This window comes from Schistocerca cancellata, chromosome 5 (assembly GCF_023864275.1).
Source record: "Schistocerca cancellata isolate TAMUIC-IGC-003103 chromosome 5, iqSchCanc2.1, whole genome shotgun sequence".
Lineage (NCBI taxonomy): Eukaryota > Metazoa > Arthropoda > Insecta > Orthoptera > Acrididae > Schistocerca > Schistocerca cancellata.
In genome coordinates, this window is record NC_064630.1 from 545,731,394 (window position 1) to 545,749,643 (window position 18,250).

An 18,250-nucleotide genomic window follows, 5' to 3' on the forward strand; every position below is an offset into this window, starting at 1 on the left:
CTGCTTGAATATTGCTCATCAGTGTGGGATCCGTATCAGGTGGGGATTGATAGAGGAGATAGAGAAGATCCAATGCAGAGCGGCGCGCTTCGTTACAGCATCATTTGGTAATCGCGAAAGCGTTACGGAGATGATAGATAAACTCCAGTGGAAGACTCTGCAGGAGAGACGCTCAGTAGCTCAGTACGGGCTTTTGTTGAAGTTTCGAGAACATACTTTCACCGAGGAGTCAAGCAGTATATTGCTCCCTCCTACGTATATCTCGCGAAGAGACCATGAGGCTAAAATCAGAGAGATTAGAGCCCACACAGAGGCACACCGACAATCTTTCTTTCCACGAACAATATGAGGCTGGAATAGAAGGGAGAACCGGTAGAGGTACTCAAAGTACCCTCCGCTACACACCGTCAGGTGGCTGGCGGAGTATGGATGTAGATGTAGATGTAGAACCCGATAATCGACGAAAAACGCATCCACGAATCTGTTACTTGATTAAATTACCAAATACAGACTGGACTGAGTAACAACGATGCTATAAAGTAACTATGATTTCTGAGGCCAAACTGTGGCATCCACAGATAACTGCGACACCTGAGAGCACTCACTACATCTGCTGTTAGTGGACTGGAGGTAGGTATGATCTCAGGGACAAGCTATGTACGATTTGAACTGCTACCTCCGTGGTCCATTACGATTTCTGTAGTTGCGTATGGTTTCCAAGACTAAATCGGTCAGAAAGACTATTGTCTACGGTGACAAAAGTGCTCTTCTGGCGTGAATGTTGGTTTTGGGCTATCTGTAGTTTCGCGGGCATGTTATGACTTGTATAGTTAACATCTGTTTCTAGGGATACACTTCGTTCGACCAGAAATAATCCGTGACAGTTAATGTAGGCTTGGTGTTGCTGACAGGATAACTAGTCTCAAAGTCAGTTTTACTTACATTTGTATGGCACCTCCGCAGCGTTTCATCAGATGCAGGCGACTGTAGTTTTGAGTCACTGTTGCTGGGCGATTTGTTGGAATTGTTTGCAGTTGGATCTAGATATTCCATGGATTCTGTAGCTCTGTTTCTTGAAATTTATCGTCATAACGACTTCCGGCAGCACAGAGAAGACGTAGAAAAGGAGCTACGGTGAAAGTCCAGACTTTAATTTATGTACAGATTACGTACTGCCTTTGAAAGGGTAAGGGAGATGGAAGTCTTTTGATAGTAGTCTGCAGTGTGATAAGCAGAGTGACTGAAGAGTTCAGTGTACACGGTGAGCATAACGTATTTTCCTGATTACATTAAATCGTAGAATTAGCTATGGGTACACTTCCACATATGCTGCGTTGTTTTCCGTAGAATGTCTAGGCGGTACTTAAATTCTCTCCATCCCTTTGCCAATACTTCTACAGCATCTCGTGTTTCTCCCGTAAGAGTTTGCACATCAGGAACTGGTGAGCTGAACGCTTTATTCTTAACGTAACCCCCATAAAAAATCAAGAAGGCGTACGGCTGGTGAACGTGGGGGACTTGACTGCCAACCGTCTTCTAGCTATCCACCCGCCCGGAAAGATTTCATCAAAGTACTTACGTACAAATAACCTTCAGCGTAGCGCTGCACCATCTTGTTAAAACTCTACTAATGGTTGTAATTCCTGTAACTGAGTGAGGATCCAAACGTCCAGGTGGACCGTCGCCCATAATGGTAGGCTCAATGAAAAAAGTGCAGTTTGCCACACTGCTTTGAGGTATGCCTGACTCTCTGGATACATGACGTGTCTATTTCTGCGGATTGCGTTGAAACTGCCAGCCTCTGTGTCCGAGTGGTTCTAGGCGCTTCAGTCTGGAACCGCGCTGCTGCTCCGGTCACAGGTTCAAATCCTGCCTCGGACATGGATGTGTGTGATGTCCTTAGGTTAGTTAGGTTTAAGTAGTTCTAAGTCTAGGGAACTGGTGACCTCAGATGTTAAATCCCATAGTGCTCAGAGCCATTTGAACCATTTTTTTTTTGCGTTGAAACTGTATCAACAGAGATGTCACTAACACCAGATCTGCAATATGTGATCAAAAGTATCGGGACACTCCCAAAAACATACGTTTTTCATATTAGGTGCATTGTGACGCCACCTACTGCCAAGTACTCCATATCAGCGACCTCAGTAGTCATTTTCAGAGAGCAGAATGGGGCGCTACGCGGAGCTCGCGGACTTCGAATGTGGTCAAGTTATTGAGTGTCACTTGTGTCATACGTCTATACTCGAGATTTCCACACACGTAAACATCCCTAGGTACACTGTTTCCGATGTGATTGTGAAGTGGAAACGTGAAGAGACACGTACAGCTCAAAAACGAACAGGTCGACATCATCTGTTGACTAACAAGAGACGGCTGACAGTTGAAGAGGGTCGTAATGTGTAATAGACAGACATCTATCCAGTCCATCACACAGGAATTCCAAACAGCATCAGGATCCACTGCAAGTACTATGACAGTTAGACTGGAGGTGAGAAAACTTGGATTTCATGGTCGAGCGGCTGCTCATAAGCCACACATCACTCCTGTAAATGCCAAACGACGCCTTGCTTGGTGTAAGGAGGACGGTTGAACAGTGGCAAAACGATGTGAGGGGTGATGAATCACGGTACACAATGTGGTGATCCGATGGCAGGGTGTGGGTGTGGCGAATGCTCGGTTAACGTCATCTCCCAGCTTGTGTAGTGCCAACAGTAAAATTCGGAGGCCCCACGAACTATTAAGTCATTTTCAGCCAGGTATCCGGATAATTTTGATAACATAGTGTAGTTCGATCGTTATGTAAAGTGCCAAACATTGGTAGCACATGAACATTTGGTCAGCAACACCTATGTTCAGGATTTCTGGCAGTAGTTTGGAGTTCGTTGTTAAAATATGGCAACATCGCTCCAAGTAGTCGGGGATCCACTATCGCAAAATGGAGTACCGTGGCAGTTTTCAGGCCAACTACATTTTCTTGGACTATCTATGGCTTCTCTGGAAAATTGTTATTTCTGAAGGCAGCAATGGCTGCTGAGACAGCTTCCACTCTCGCAGGCATAAGTTCAGCCAGGTGCAGGAAGAATGGCAGCCCATTCTTCACGGAGTGAAGTCGATCGTTGAGGCCTGGCACGAAGTCGGCGTTTCAAACCATCCCAAAGGTGTTTTGTATGATTCAGGTCAGGACTCTGTGCAAAGCCAGTCCATTACAGGGATGTTATTGTTGTGTAACCACTGTGCCTCAGGCCGTGCATTATGAACAGGTGCTCGATCGTGTTGAAATATGCAGTCGCCATCCCCGAATTGTCCTTCAACAGTGGGAAGCAAGAAGGTGCTTAAAACATCAATGTAAGCCTGTGGTGTGATAGTGCCACGTAAAACAATAAGGGGTGCTAGCCCCCTCCATGAAAAACACGAACACACTATAACACCACCGCCTCCGAATTTTACTGTAGGTACTACACACACTGGTAGACGACGTTTACCGGGCATCCGCCATATCCACATCCTGCCGTCGGATCGCCACATTGTGTACCGTGATTCATCACTGTACACAATTTTTTTCCACTGTTCAATCACCCAGTGTTTACGGTCGGCCGGCCGGGGTGGCCGAGCGGTTCTAGGCCCTTCAGTCTGGAACCGCGGAGGTTCGAATCCTGCCTGGGGCATGGATGTGTGTGATGTCCTTAGGATAGTTAGGTTTAAGTAGTTCTAAGTTCTAGGGGACTGATGACCTGAGAAGTTAAGTCCCATAGTGCTCAGAGCCATTTGAACCTTCCTTTTTTCTTTTTTTTTACGCTCCTTACACTAATTGAGGTGTCGTTTGGCATTTACCGGCGTGATGTGTGGGTTATGAGCAACCGCTCGACCTGAAATCCAAGTTTTATCAACTCCCGCCTAATTGTCATAGTACTTGCAGTGGATGCTCATGGCGTCTGGAATTTCTGTGTGATGGTCTCGATAGATGTCTGCGTACGAGCACTCAACAGACGAAGTCGGCCTGTACGCTTTTGTGCTGTACGTGTCCCTTCACGTTTCCACTTCACTATCACATCGGAAACACTGGACCTAGGGATGAGTTAGGAGTGTGGAAATCTCGAGTACAGACGTATGACGCACGTGACAATCAATCACTTGATGACGTTCGAAGTCCGTGAGTTCCGCGGAGCGTCCCGTTGTGCTCTCTCACGATGTCTAATGACTACTGAAGTCATTGATATGGAATACCAGATAGTAGGTGGCAGCACTATGCACCTAATATGAAAAACGTGTGTTTTTGAGGGTGTCCGGATATTTTTGATCACATATTGTATGACTATAACGATTGCCATAAATTGACATAGTCTGTGATTAATCGTAGATTTTGTTACTCTTGTCACCTTCAACCATAAGTCTGGTCCTTCAGCCAGAATTCAGTGTAAGCCTCTACATCTCTGCATAATAATTCCAATCTACACCCACCTGAACCTAGGCCTACCTAGGCCTTCCTCTGCAATTTTTACCACTAACGCGTCCCTCCGTAACCAATTTGACTATTCCTTGATGCCTTAGGATATTTACTATCAACCGATCCCTGCTTTTAGTAGATTGTGGCATAAACTTTTTGTCACCTCCATTCGATTCATTACATCTTCATTATGTATTAGACTTATTCTTTAGTGTCCTTCTATAACATCACAATTCCAAAGTTTTCTTTCACTTCCACATCCATACAAGGCTACATTCCTGACAAATTCTTTCAGAAAAGAATTCCTAACTTTTAAATGTATGTTTATATTTCGTTGCTATGATTCTTGACATTCCAGACATTCCAGAAAAATTATTTCAGAAAAGAATTCCTAGCTTTTAAATGTATGTTTATATTTCGTTATTATGTTTCTTGACATTCCACACAAATTCTTTCAGAAAAGAATTCCTAGCTTTTAAATGTATGTTTATATTTTGTTGTTATGTTTCTTGACACTACAACTGACGCAGTCGTCTGTGGCGTGTCAGAATTATCTGTCACTGTTTAAACTAATAGTTGTGACTGATCGTTGAAATAACTGTGACTTCCCCATCTGAATGGGAGGGGAATACCCGTATGATTTTCACTGAAAATCATTTATGCATAACTAATGACACTGCTATTTATTGGTTCAAAATGTGCATCACAATTAACATTACAAATAACTATTAAAGTAACTGTTACGTACTTTCTTTTCCGTGCGGCTAACGCAACTGCAATGAATGAAGCTATGCTGCTTCATTACTATTTGGTATGTTTATAGCAGGTTCCGGGTATTGAGAGATAATGTGCTTGCTGGGGTGAAGGCAAGAAACTAATTTTTGTGACATATTTGAAAACTCTTCGTTGTCGTTGGATCCGTAACTGACGCTATTCTGAAATATTTTGTTTGCGCATTCTAAAACATGTTACAATGACTCTGTATGTTTGTACTCGCTGAACGTGCTTAAAAAAGAACAATAACAAAGCGTTTTAGCCACCGAAACAGTTTTATTTACCAGGATTTCATAATTTAATATTGTGTTTGTCTTTCAGATTTCTGCTTTTTCCCCTGTATAAGAAAGAGTTCCTTGCAACATATTCGCTTGTCTATTCCATTTTCCTGAAATAGAAGGATGAAGTATAAAGTTTCGATGTTACCTGTTATGCCACAGGGCGATCTTCGTGGCTGCGGCTGTCATCACGGTCTCGTACTCGGTGAACCACGACGTGATGGACGAGGTCAACAACACCGACACGACGGTTCTGCCCGTGAACGTCGCCAAGCTGCTGCAGCTGACGTGGCCTCTGAAAGGTGAGCAGCGTCCACAGGCCTTCAGCCAGACAGTGTCGCGTGAGCTGACGAGAGGCAACTTTCGTGGCCTTGAAGGAACTTTCGTGGCCTTGAAGGAACTCACGTGGTTCCTCTCTCCGGGTTTTGTGCGAATCTTTGATTTTCCCTCAATTTTTGTCTTCTATGCCTCTATCTAATAAGATAAAAGTTTTTCCCTGATGTCTTAACATATGTGCTATCATCCTGTCCCGTTTTCTTGTCTTTGTTTTCCACATATTTCTTTTCCCGCCGATACTTCAAAAAACCTCCTCGTTCCTTATCCGTCTACTTAATTTTCAGCACATTTCGTCAACAACACAAAAGGAGAGCTTCGTTGGATTCTTTTCCAGTTTTTCCACTTCCATGATTCTTTTGAAACAATGTTGAGATCCAAACGTACATTCTCAGAAATTTCTTCCTCATTTTATCACCTACGTTTCATACTAGTAGACTTCGTTATCTCGATTCGTCTGTCACGCGTTGTTTTGATTCCAGTTAAGGAGAATTTGTTCACTTTATGTACAATGTGATACCCTTTCTTGATCTGAAGTTTATCTCTAATCTCACTTCTGCTACTCCTCATTGCCCTCGTATTTTTTTTTTTTTTTTTTGGTTTACTCTCAGTTTATATTCTTTGCTCTTTAGACTGTTCATTCCGTTCGAAAGGTAATTTCACTGAGAACAGCAATGTCAACAACGCATCTTTTCACTGATATCCTTTCAACCCGAATTTTAATTCCACTCGTAAACTTTTATTTTCTTTTCGTCTTGAAGTATACCTTTTGTCACCCAAGTTTTTCGCAGTTACTTGCTCTATTCTTGTATTTCTTTGTCCAAGTTCAGTGATTACCCTTTTTTAGGAACATCAATTTTTCTTCATCTAAATTGCGTACTGTGGTATTCATTATCTATGTGTCTACAAGCTCAGAAAACTTCAAACACTCATCATCATTCATTCCTCAGTATTTCAATATTCCATTTCTTCATTCTTCTGGTCGTTCTCTTTATCTTCAGCCCACTCTTCATTACTAAATTTTGATCAGATTCTGTATCTGCATCCCGGTATACCTTACAGTTCGGTGCTTGTTCGGCTGCAGTGCATCCACGTTTTGTCGACGGGATAGTCTGCACGAAATGCATCTTTTTCTTGTTTAATGAGCCACAGAAGTTATTCAAACGGGACAACATGTCGCTGTTTCAGTAAGTGAGTGATATGATAGGGCACCCATCTCGCAGTCAGTTGTTTGAAACCTCTCTGGTTATACATGACTATGTCTCTCCTTGTCCACCACACGACAACGAACAATTAGTGTTTTTTATAGTTACAGTCCGATGTGCTTAGTCCACAGAAGTAGCATCGGCCACATAATTAATATCATTTCGCAACTTCAGGCGTCATTTGTAGACTAGCTGCTGTGCAGAAAACATTAGCTACTGGTTCCACATTTCTATTAGATAAAACGAAGCAACTTAACGCTGTTCAACCCTCATGGTAACTAATGAGCATCAGGCACACTTATAGCAACATGTTTCCCAGCCTACAGACATCTGGCCCCAGTACCCGCATTACAGTTTTGATGTGACTAAAGCTTCGTATTATCCGACGGGATTGATAAGAACCAGTGTTGGGGGCAAAAAAATGTGGTTCTTGATTCCATGATTAGAGCAGATGTAATGAATGTGTCGTGAGGCATGAGAAGATTTCAATTAAGTTGTGCAAAATCGTGTTGCGAAAGATAAGCTTTGATGCAAGGTGGAACGTACATTTGTCTGGAATTAAATGGAGTGATAATGACTATCCAGGATACAAGGTAGGGAACGTACATTCAAGATCCTAGAGATCAGCTAGAGTATGGAAAATTTTCCACAGCAAGTTAGTAATTTTAATCTGTGGGGAAACTGCAAATTATTGAAAAAAATTGCGTAAAGGCCGTGATTTTACCAATAGTGAAAATATTACCGCCACGAACAAGAAAGTTTAAGATTCGTTTTTAGATGCAATTCATTTAGATGTAATTCATTTGGAAAAATATACTTCCATGTTTTGTTCAAATGGCTCTGAGCACTATGGGACTTAACATCTAAGGTCATCAGTCCCCTAGAATTAAAACTACTTAAACCCAACTAACCTAAGGACATCACACACATCCATGCCAGAGGTAGGATTCGAACCATGTTTTGTCTGTTCATCGTTTTAGTGCACTGTGGTATTACTTTCGGACAGTGGAGATTACAGGGTCTGTGTGGAAGGCTATTCACCAATATTTTAGTGTATTAGTAAGCAGGCTAAGACAGATACGTTTACTAAAACGTTGTAGTGGGAGCGGAAGCGACAGGTGATTTTTCCTAGAGTTATTACTGGTTATGTTGGTATTGTTATGCACTAGACGCTACGCCTGCAGATTAAATTTCTGAAAAACGCTGCCTGACAAGAGAACGAAGTACCCAAAAGAGGAGGCGTAAACGAACTGAAACTTCACGCATTGAGAAGGTATGTGATGTTACTTCAGTGAATAAAATGTCGAGTCATATTTATAAAGATACATTCACAGGTTCGGATGGGACAGGTGTCATAAAATCGTCATATCTTCTTCTGAGGCAAGATGGCCCACAACTGTTGCATCTCTGTCTCTGTAGGTCCTCTATGGCAGGGGACATCTGCTGGTACGTACTTCTCAATTCAATAAACTTTATCAACAGCCGTATACTTTACGTTACTTTATTTTATTTCGAACGCAACCAGTTTCGGCAATTCATTTTACCATCTTCAGGCCCCATACGCTTTTTTCGAATCAAGGGGCTTCTCGTATAGGTCAATAAAACCGGGTACCGTGAATGCCAATCGTTGTGCAACTGATTCAGAGGAAAGGGTAACACCAACTGAATGGGGCCTGAAGATGGTAAAATGAATTGCCGAAACTGGTTGCGTTCTAAATAAAATAAAATAACCTATAGTATACGGGTGTTGGTAAAGTTTATTGAATTGAGAATTTGTTGTAACTGGTCATTGATACACTCTATACTGGCCTGGAACGGAATTTAAGTCCGAGCAAGTCCCTCTCGTGTTCTATCGGGGACACATCTGGGGATATTACTGGCCACGGAAGTACCTCAACACCACACAGACAGTTCATAGAGACATGTTCCATGTATGGGCGAGCAATATCCCGTTGGAAAATGGCACCAGGAGACTGTCACATAAGAGATAACATTAAAGGGCACTGGATGTCCGTAAAGTACAGTGTAGCCATTAAGATTTCCGTCAATGACTACCAGTCATGATCCTGAAGTCATTATACGTGCTGGCTCCGTACACTACGATCCAATAGTGACACCGCTGCGCCTCTCTAAAACATTTGAAGAACGGGGCCTTGCGTCAGGTGGCCGCCATACTCACCCATGATGGTCATCCCGGTTAGTGCACAACTACGATTCATCCCTGAACACAATGCGACGCCATTCATCAGCAGTCCATGCTTGCCGGTAACGGCACAACTTCAGCCGTAACACCTTGTCCTGTGGTGTTAACAGGAGCCTACGCATGGGACGGTAAATCACTAGCTCGGCTGCTGGTAGTCTCTTACGAACGGTGCAGGATGATGCATAACATTGTAATTGTTGGATTGAGGCGCAGCTGTGAAGGGTTACAATCTTCTTGGTGCACAATACAGCGACCTTCCCTCGTGGTGGTCAGATTTTGTCAGCCGGTACGTTGTCGATGAGTACACGTGCCATCACATTCCTATGCAGTCCAACATCGACCCACAGTCGTATCCAGATGCCCCACAATTCGGGATATAAACACTATTCGAAGAGCCGGCCAAATAGTGACCCTTAATGAGATACCTTCTAAGCTGTATGAGGTGCTGCTAAAGCTGTCTTAGACTAGTACGCCGACCGCTGTGACCGAGCGGTTGTAGGTGCTTCAGTCCGGAACCGCGCTGCTGCTACTGTCGCAGGTTCTAATCCTACCGCGTGAATGGTTGTGTGTGATGTCCTTAGGTTAGTTAGGTTTAAGTAGTTCTAAGTTTAGGGGACTGATGACCTCAGATGGCTTCAAATGGCTCTGAGCACTATGGGACTTAACTTCTGAAGTCATCAGTCTCCTAGAACTTAGAACTACTTAGACCTAACTAACCTAAGGACATCACACACATCCATGCCCGAGGCAGGATTCGAACCTGCAACCGTAGCGGTCGCGCGGTTCCAGACTGTAGCGCCTAGAACCGCTCGTCCACCCGGGCCGGATGACCTCAAATGTTAAGTCCCATTGTGCTTAGAGCCATTTGAACCATTTGTTAAATCCCATAGTGCTTAGAGCCATTAGAATTGTACTAGTACGTGGTATCTCCATGCCCTTCACAGTAATCATTCAACTCTGTTTAAAACCCCTATTCCACCAGACCTGGTAACAGCAATAAAGACGAACAACATTACTGTACTCTGGTGACCGTTTCTATAAGTCACAGAGAGTTGTAACTGTAATGATTTACATACCCGCAGATAATGTGTACATATACTAAGTTACGACTGATATTTGATCATATCTCCTGGTTGCATAACTTCTTTGTCAGGCAGTGTATGTAGATATAACTTTCTTTAGAATGTCTACTTTATTCATTCTTCTCTTTTATCATGGCCAGTTTCGAAAAGTGTAATTGTCACTGCATTATCATATAATTATATTGTCAAATGCCCAAAATGATATACGTAATTACTATTGTCAGAAGAGTAGGTCGAATCCTCGCCCACAAATCAGATACAACGACACGACTGTTCAAGATGATACGTTCAGTTTCTCAAGACAGGTGTCCGTGCATCTGATTTATGGGCGAATATTAAATTTGAAACTAGGTACGACTTAGCTTTCGGCCGGCATCAGCCATCCTCAGATCATAAAACACATGTCGCGCATCAGTCCCACCACTGAGGAAACCACATTGTCTGCAGTGGTGGGATGATCTGAGGATGACCGTTGTCAGTCGAAAATGGTCGGTTACTCTTTCCAGTACGAATTTAACATATGTCTCATTTTCATTATATAAATGTGACATAAAGTCTTACAGTAGTTTCAGATTAATTGTATCTTTTGCTGTTATATTTATATAAATAGCCTTTTCCCATGGCACCTGTGGATTGATTCGTCACATATACTGCACACATTTCCGCCTCCCTCTCTCTTTGTCCACCTCCTCCACCCCTTTCTCTCGGTCCATCTCTCTTCCCTCTCTCTGTCCATCCCCTCTTCCCCTTCTCTCTGACCTTTTCCTCCTCCGCCTCTCTCTGTACAGCTCCTCCTTCCCCTCTCTCTCCACTTTATCTGTCTCTTCCTCCCCACTATCACTGTCCATCTCTTCCTATCCCCTCCCTCTGTCCATCTCCTCCTCTCCCCGTCTCTGTCCATCACCTCCTCCCCTCTGTCCAACTCACCCTCCCACCTCTATCTGTCCCTCTCTTCCTCCCCTCTTTGTTTGTCAGTCTTCTCCTACCAGTCACTCTCTGCCCATTACCTACATACACTATTTATTTTGTTCATCCTTCCCCCTTCTCTGTCCATCCTCTACTTCCCCTTCCCTCTGACATTTTCCTCTTCCTCTCTCTGCTCAGCTCCTTCTTCTCCTCTCTCTTCTTTTTCTCTATCTGTTCCTCCCCACTCTCTCTGTCCATCTCTTCCTATCCCTTCCCATTGTCCATCTCCTCCTACCCTCTGTCCAATTCACCCTCCCATCTCTATCTGTTCATCTCTTTCTCCCCCTCTCTCTTTGTCAGTCTCTTCCTACTAGTCACTCTCTGTCCATTTCCTACATCCACTATTTGCTCTTCTCATCCTTCCCCCTGCTCTGTCCATCTCCTCCTCTCCCTCTCTCTGCTCAACCATGTCTGGCGAGGTGACGCAATGGTTTGCACAGTGTACTCAGATTCAGGAGAACGACAATTCGAACCCGTGTACAGCCATCCTGATTATATTTTCCACGATTTCCTTAAATCGCTTCAGGCAAATGCGAGGATGCTTCCTTTGAAAGGGCACAGCTGACTTTCTTCCCCAACCTTACCTAATCTGATGCGACCAATGACCTCGCTGTTTGGTCCCCTCACCCCAAAATCAACCTACCAACCTGTCATGTCCATTAGCACTTGTACTCTCTGGAACGTATCCTGATGCCGCTCGCACAACACTTCAATCGTGCAAGGCAGATTAGAAGTCAGTCAGACAATGCCAATTCTTTGCATCCACACTCCCACCCTTATGGAAACTAGATCGTCCTTACTTCAACAGTACTTCCTTCTAGGTAATAAATAATATGTGTACGATAACTGGTTTATATATATATATATATATATATATATATATATATATATATATATAGAGAGAGAGAGAGAGAGAGAGAGAGAGAGAGAGAGAGTGGGGCTGTATCTGGCCGAGTAAAGAAGGTATATTGACGAGGACAGGACTGATAATTGAGGAACTCATGAAGGCAGGACGTTTATACACTATGTGACCAAAAGTATCTGGATACCTGGCTGAAGATGACTTACAATTTCGTGGCACCTTCCATCGGTAATTCTGGAATTCAATATGGTGTTGGCCCACCATTAGCCTTGATGACAGCTTCCACTCTCGCATGCATACATTCAGTCAGGTCGGGGAAAGTTTCTTGGGGAATGGCAGCCCATTCTTCACGGAGTGCTGCACTGAGAAGAGGTATCGATGTCGGTCGGTGAGGCCTGGCGTTCCAAAACATTCCAAAGGTGTCCTATAGGTTTCAGGTCAGGACACTGTGCAGGCCAGTCTATTACAGGGATGTTATTGTCGTGTAACCGCTCCGCCAAAGGCCGTGCATTATGAACAGGTGATCTATCGTGCTGAAAGATGCAATCACCATCCCTAAATTTCTCTTCAACAGAGGGAAGCAAGAAGGTGCTTAAAACATCAATGCAGGCCTGTGCTGTGGTAGTGTCACGTAAACAACGAGAGGTGCAAGTCACGTCCATGAAAAACAAAACCACAACATAACACCACCGCCTCCGAATTTTACTATTGGTACTACACACGCTGGGAGATGTTCACTGGGCATTCGCCTTACCCACACCCTGCCATCGGATTGCTACGTTATGTACCGTGATTCCTCACTCCACACAACGTTTTTCCACTGTTCAATCGTCCAATGTTCACGCTCCTTACACCAGGAGAGGCGTCGTTTGGCATTTACCGGCGTGATGTGTGGCTTATGAGCAGTCGCTCGACCATGAAATCCAAGTTTTATTACCTCGCGCCTAACTTTCATAGTACTTGCAGTGGATCCTGATGCAGTTTGGAATTCCTGTGTGATGGTCTGGATAGATGTCTACTTATTACACATTACGACCATCTTTAACTGTCGGCGGTCTCTGTCAGTCAACAGACGAGGTAGGCCTGTACGCTTTTGTGCTATACGTGTCCCTTCACGTTTCCACTTCACTACCACATCGGAAACAGTGGACCTAGGGATGTTTAGGAGTGTGGAAATGTCGCGCACAGACGTATGACACACGTGGTACCCAATCACCTGACCTCTTTCGTAGTCCGTGAGTTCCGCGGAGCGCCCCACTGTGCTCTCTCACGATGTCTAATGACTACTGAGGTAGCTGACATGGAGTACCTGGCAGTAGGTGGCAGCACAATGCACCTAATAAGAAAAAGGTATGATTTTGGGGGTGTCCGGATACTATTGATCACATAGTGCATATACGACTCTGGGACTGTATCTGGCTGTGAAAAGGAGGTATGTGGACGAGGACAGAACTGATCCTTGAGGTACTCATGAAGACAGGATGTTGGAGCAAAATGTTTCAGACTGTCCGAAGTTGTGCATCTCGGACAGCATCTGAGCGCATTGCCGGGTTTCCACAGATAAAGGAGAGCCGCAGTGGAGCGGCCCGCCTGAGGACGCGTCTGAGGTGGAGGCGGCGGTGTCGGCGGGCCGCGGCGCGCTCAGCGAGAGGGACGCCGTGGAGGCGAAGGCGCCGCCGCTGGCCGTGACGGCGCCCGCCTACCGCGCCCAGCAGGCGCTGCACACCACCGCCAAGGCGCGGGAGCTGGGCAGGGCCGGCTACGTGCTCGACGTCGCCTCCAAGCGCATCGCCGCCGACAGGTAAGCCCTCCCACCTGTGCGCTTCCAAACAACCGGCACGTTACGTTCTCTGATTAAAGATTCCTGTTCGTAATTAATGGCGTAAGGTCATACAGTTGAAAACACACGATACTAGAACCAAAAAGCTCTCAGTAAACATAGCTCAGCAAAAGAACCGTTTCTCAAATAACTGCGACTTTCCAGTTACCAGTCACCACTGACTTGATTCTGTTTAAACGTCGTCCCAGCTAGGATAAGGTAACAGTATTGTAGAACATTAAGAAAAGCTATTACAGATACTCCAAGTGTGAGTAATTTGATAACTGAACACACAATCACAAGTGAGCATCGCTTCATTGTCAGACGTAAGGATGCCTACAGTTTTCTGTTGCGTCTACTGACAAAACAATAGTCTAGGAACGAAGTCCGCCTGTCTAAGACATTGAATTCGTTGGATGAATACGACAACAGTCAAAGAAGGTGTTCAAAGTGTACCCGGATGCAGGCCTGTACCCGCTGACACGATGAGTTTCCAATCCTTTCAAACATGCCTTGATCATTTCGAAATCGTTGACAAACGTTGACAGGTCTCTGCTCAAATTTTTCAACTTTGTTAAGAGGAGTAGCGTACACTACACCTTAACGTGGCCCCAAACACAGAAATCCATGTGGTTCAAATCACGTGATCTTGGAGACCAAACTACAAGTCCTCCTCGACCATTCCATATTTGCACATATCGGCGCGAAGGAGTCGTCTCACCATAGCAACAAAATGTGCTAGTCCTACATCAGGCACGTAAAACCTCATCTGCCTCGCAAGATGATAACGCACAAACCGAAAGCTAATTTCGTCCATTGAGTTTTTTTGATAACATGTAAGGCCCAATAAGATGATCGCCAAGTAGCTCGAACTACACATTCAATAAGAAATGTCTCTGATGTAGAGACTCATGCACAGCATGTATATTGGAGCCTAGATGACTCCAAGTGTGAGTACTTTGATAATTGGACACACCATCACAAGTCAACCTTGCTTCATTGTCAGAGGTAAGGATGTCTACAGCTTGCTGTTGCGTCGGCAATAGTGTAGGACCGAAGTCCGCCTCTCTAAGACACTGAACTTGTTGTATTTGGTAGAGAAAAGTGCATTGTGATGCATTATTTTGCCGGCCGGTGTGGCCGAGCAGTTCTAGGCGCTTCAGTCTGGAACAGCTCGACCGCTGCGGTCGAACGTTCGAATACTGCCTCGGGCACGGATGTGTGTGATGTCCTTAGGTTAGTTAGGTTTAAGTAGTTCTACGGGAACTGATGACCTCAGATGTTAAGTCCCACAGTGCTCAGAGCCATTTGAACGATTTGATGCATTATTTTCCAAACACTACTGTGACTCATTCCACAAATTTGTGAGTTAATTCTTTTGTCGATATTACTGTGAGTGTTCCACTATTTTCAGCACCATATATTCAAGCATAGGTGTAGTTAGTTCAGGCCTACCCACTACCATAGCATGTGAAAGGTTCCCAATTTTTCGGTGGCGTTGATGCACCCTTGTAAACATTCGACTCTTTGGATGCCTCCGGTAGGGTATGCTTATTGGTACAACCGTGCACACTCCTGTTCATTACCATTACCCCTGCCATACATGAAATGCATGTCAGCACACTCCTCGTTACTGTAATGTTCCAAGTTACTATCGATACTCGTACAACTCAACTGATGCTCCACAACCAACTGACACGAATGGCGCTCTGAGTGCGTACTGTACTGTCAGTTCCACTCTACACCTAGATGACAGCCGGCCGATGTGACCGAGCGGTTCCAGGCGCTTCAGTCTCGCGTATGGATGTGCGTGATGTCCTTAGGTTAGTTAAGTTTAAGTAGTTCTAAGCTCTAGGGGACTGATGACCTCAGACGTCAAGTCCCATAGTGCTCAGAGCCACTTGACCCATTTGATCCTAGATGACAAAATGTATTGAATACCTCTTAATATCGTGTCGGACCTGCTTCTGTTCTGCGAAATGCAGCAACTAGACGTGCCATTGACTCAACAGGTCTGTAGAGGTCTCCTGCAGAAATATTGAGTCACGCTGCCTCGGTAACCGTCCATATTCCAAAAGTGTTGTCGGTGCAGGCTTTTCTGCACGAACTGATCTCTCGAATACGTCCCATAAATGTTCGATAGCATTCATGTGAGCAAACTGGGCGGACAAATAATTCGCTCGTACTGTTCAGTATGTTCTTCAAACCAATCGCGAACAATTGTGGGTCGGTGACTTGCCGCACTATTGTTTGTGAACATGATGTCCAAGGATGGCTGCAAATGGACTCCAAGTAGCCGAACATGGGTTTACGACATTAATTATGATATACCTTGTATTCAAAATTTTGGGATGTTCAAGCACAACTTATGTCAAGAACTGGGATATATCAGACGTGAAATGAATTCGCAATTGCGAATGAGGACAACCATCAGGTGTGGAATGAAATGACTACAGTGCCGGACCGGGACCCGAACCCGGATTTCCCGCTTATCGCGATCGGTCGCCTTACCATTTGGCTAACAGTGCACGACCAGACCCAGACTTCCACAAGTCGCCAACCATGCGTCTACGACCTGTGCTCGTACATCCATTGTGTATATTCCCGTACAGGTCAGACGTTGTACTGCGAGGTCGCTTTCTCGGTTTCGGCAGATAAATACGATATTATTCTGATTACAATGCAAAGTTCCTTTGGACATCCATTGTCGTCATTCCATTCTACAGCCGATGGTTGTCCTCAGTAGCAATTGCGGATTCGTTTCATGTATTTCATAACGGCTGTAGTCGCCACAGTGCATGTTCCTTTGGACATGCGTGCTTGTAATCAGAAAAACACAGCACTGTATATCGTATACAGTGTGGTCCATTGATCGTGACCGGGCGAAATATCTCACGAAATAAGCGTCAAACGAAAAAACTACAAAGAGCGAAACTTGTCTAGCTTGAAGGGGGAAACCAGATGGCGCTATGGTTGCCCCTCTAGATGGCGCTGCCATAGGTCAAACGGATGTCAACTGCGTTTTTTTTATATAGGAACCCCCATTTTTATTACATATTCGTGTAGTACGTAAAGAAATATGAATATTTTAGTTGGACCACTTTTCTCGCTTTGTGATAGATGGCGCTGTAATAGTCACAAACATATGGCTCACAATTTTAGACGAACAGTTGGTAACAGGTAGGTTTTTTAAATTAAAATACAGAACGTTGGTAAGTTTGAGCATTTTATTTCGGTTGTTCCAATGTGATACATGTACCTTTGTGAACTTATCATTTCTGAATACGCATTCTGTTACAGGTGAAAACCTGTAAAAAACCACATTAATGCAATAAATGCTCAAAATGATGTCCGTCAACCTCAATGCATTTGGCAATACGTGTTACGACATTCCTCTCAACAGCGAGTAGTTCGCCTTCCGTAATGTTCGCACATGCATTGACAATGCGCTGACGCATGTTGTCAGGCGTTGTCGGTGGATCACGATAGCAAATATCCTTCAGCTTTCCCCACAGAAAGAAATCCGGGGCCGTCAGTTCCGGTGAACGTGAGGGCCATGGTATCGTGGTTCTACGACCAATCCACCTGTCGTGAAATATGCTATTCAATACCGCTTAAACCGCACGCGGACATCCATCATGTTGGAAGTACATCGCCATTCTGTCATACAGTGAAACATATTGTAGTAACATCTGTAGAACATTACGTCGGAAATCAGCATACATTGCACCATTTAGATTGCCATCGATAAAATGGGGGCCAATTATCCTTCCTCCCATAATGCCGCACCATACATTAGCCCTCCAAGGTAGCTGATGTTCCACTTGTCGCAGCCATTGTGAATTTTCCGTTGCCCAATAGTGCATATTATGCCGGTTTACATTACCGCTTCTGGTGAATGACGCTTCATCGCTAAATAGAACGCGTGCCAAATATCTGTCATCGTCCCGTAATTTCTCTTGTGCCCAGTGGCAGAACTGTACACGACGTTCAAAGTCGTCGCCATGCAATTCCTGGTGCATAGAAATATGGTACGGGTGCAATCGATGTTGATGTAGTATTCTCAACACCGACGTTTTTGAGATTCCCGATTCTCGCGCAATTTGTCTGGTACTGATGTGCGGATTAGCCGCGACAGCAGCTAAAACACCTACTTGGGCATCATGATTTGTTGCAGGTCGTGGTTGACCTTTCACATGTGGTTCAACACTTCCTGTTTTCTTAAATAACGTAACTACCCGGCGAACGGTCCGGACACTTGGATGATATCGTCCAGGATAC

At 44.5% G+C, this 18,250-nt stretch overlaps 1 protein-coding gene across 1 annotated transcript in view; it reads left to right on the forward strand.

Moving 5' to 3' along the window:
* Window positions 1-18,250, forward strand: part of LOC126188670 (uncharacterized) — a 202,231-nt gene that overhangs the window by 108,622 nt on the left and 75,359 nt on the right. Inside the window, exons 4-5 of the mRNA XM_049930275.1 lie at window positions 5,662-5,801; window positions 13,711-13,951. Of these exons, the coding sequence (XP_049786232.1) occupies window positions 5,662-5,801; window positions 13,711-13,951 (381 nt within the window). The remainder of the gene's footprint in view (window positions 1-5,661; window positions 5,802-13,710; window positions 13,952-18,250) is intronic.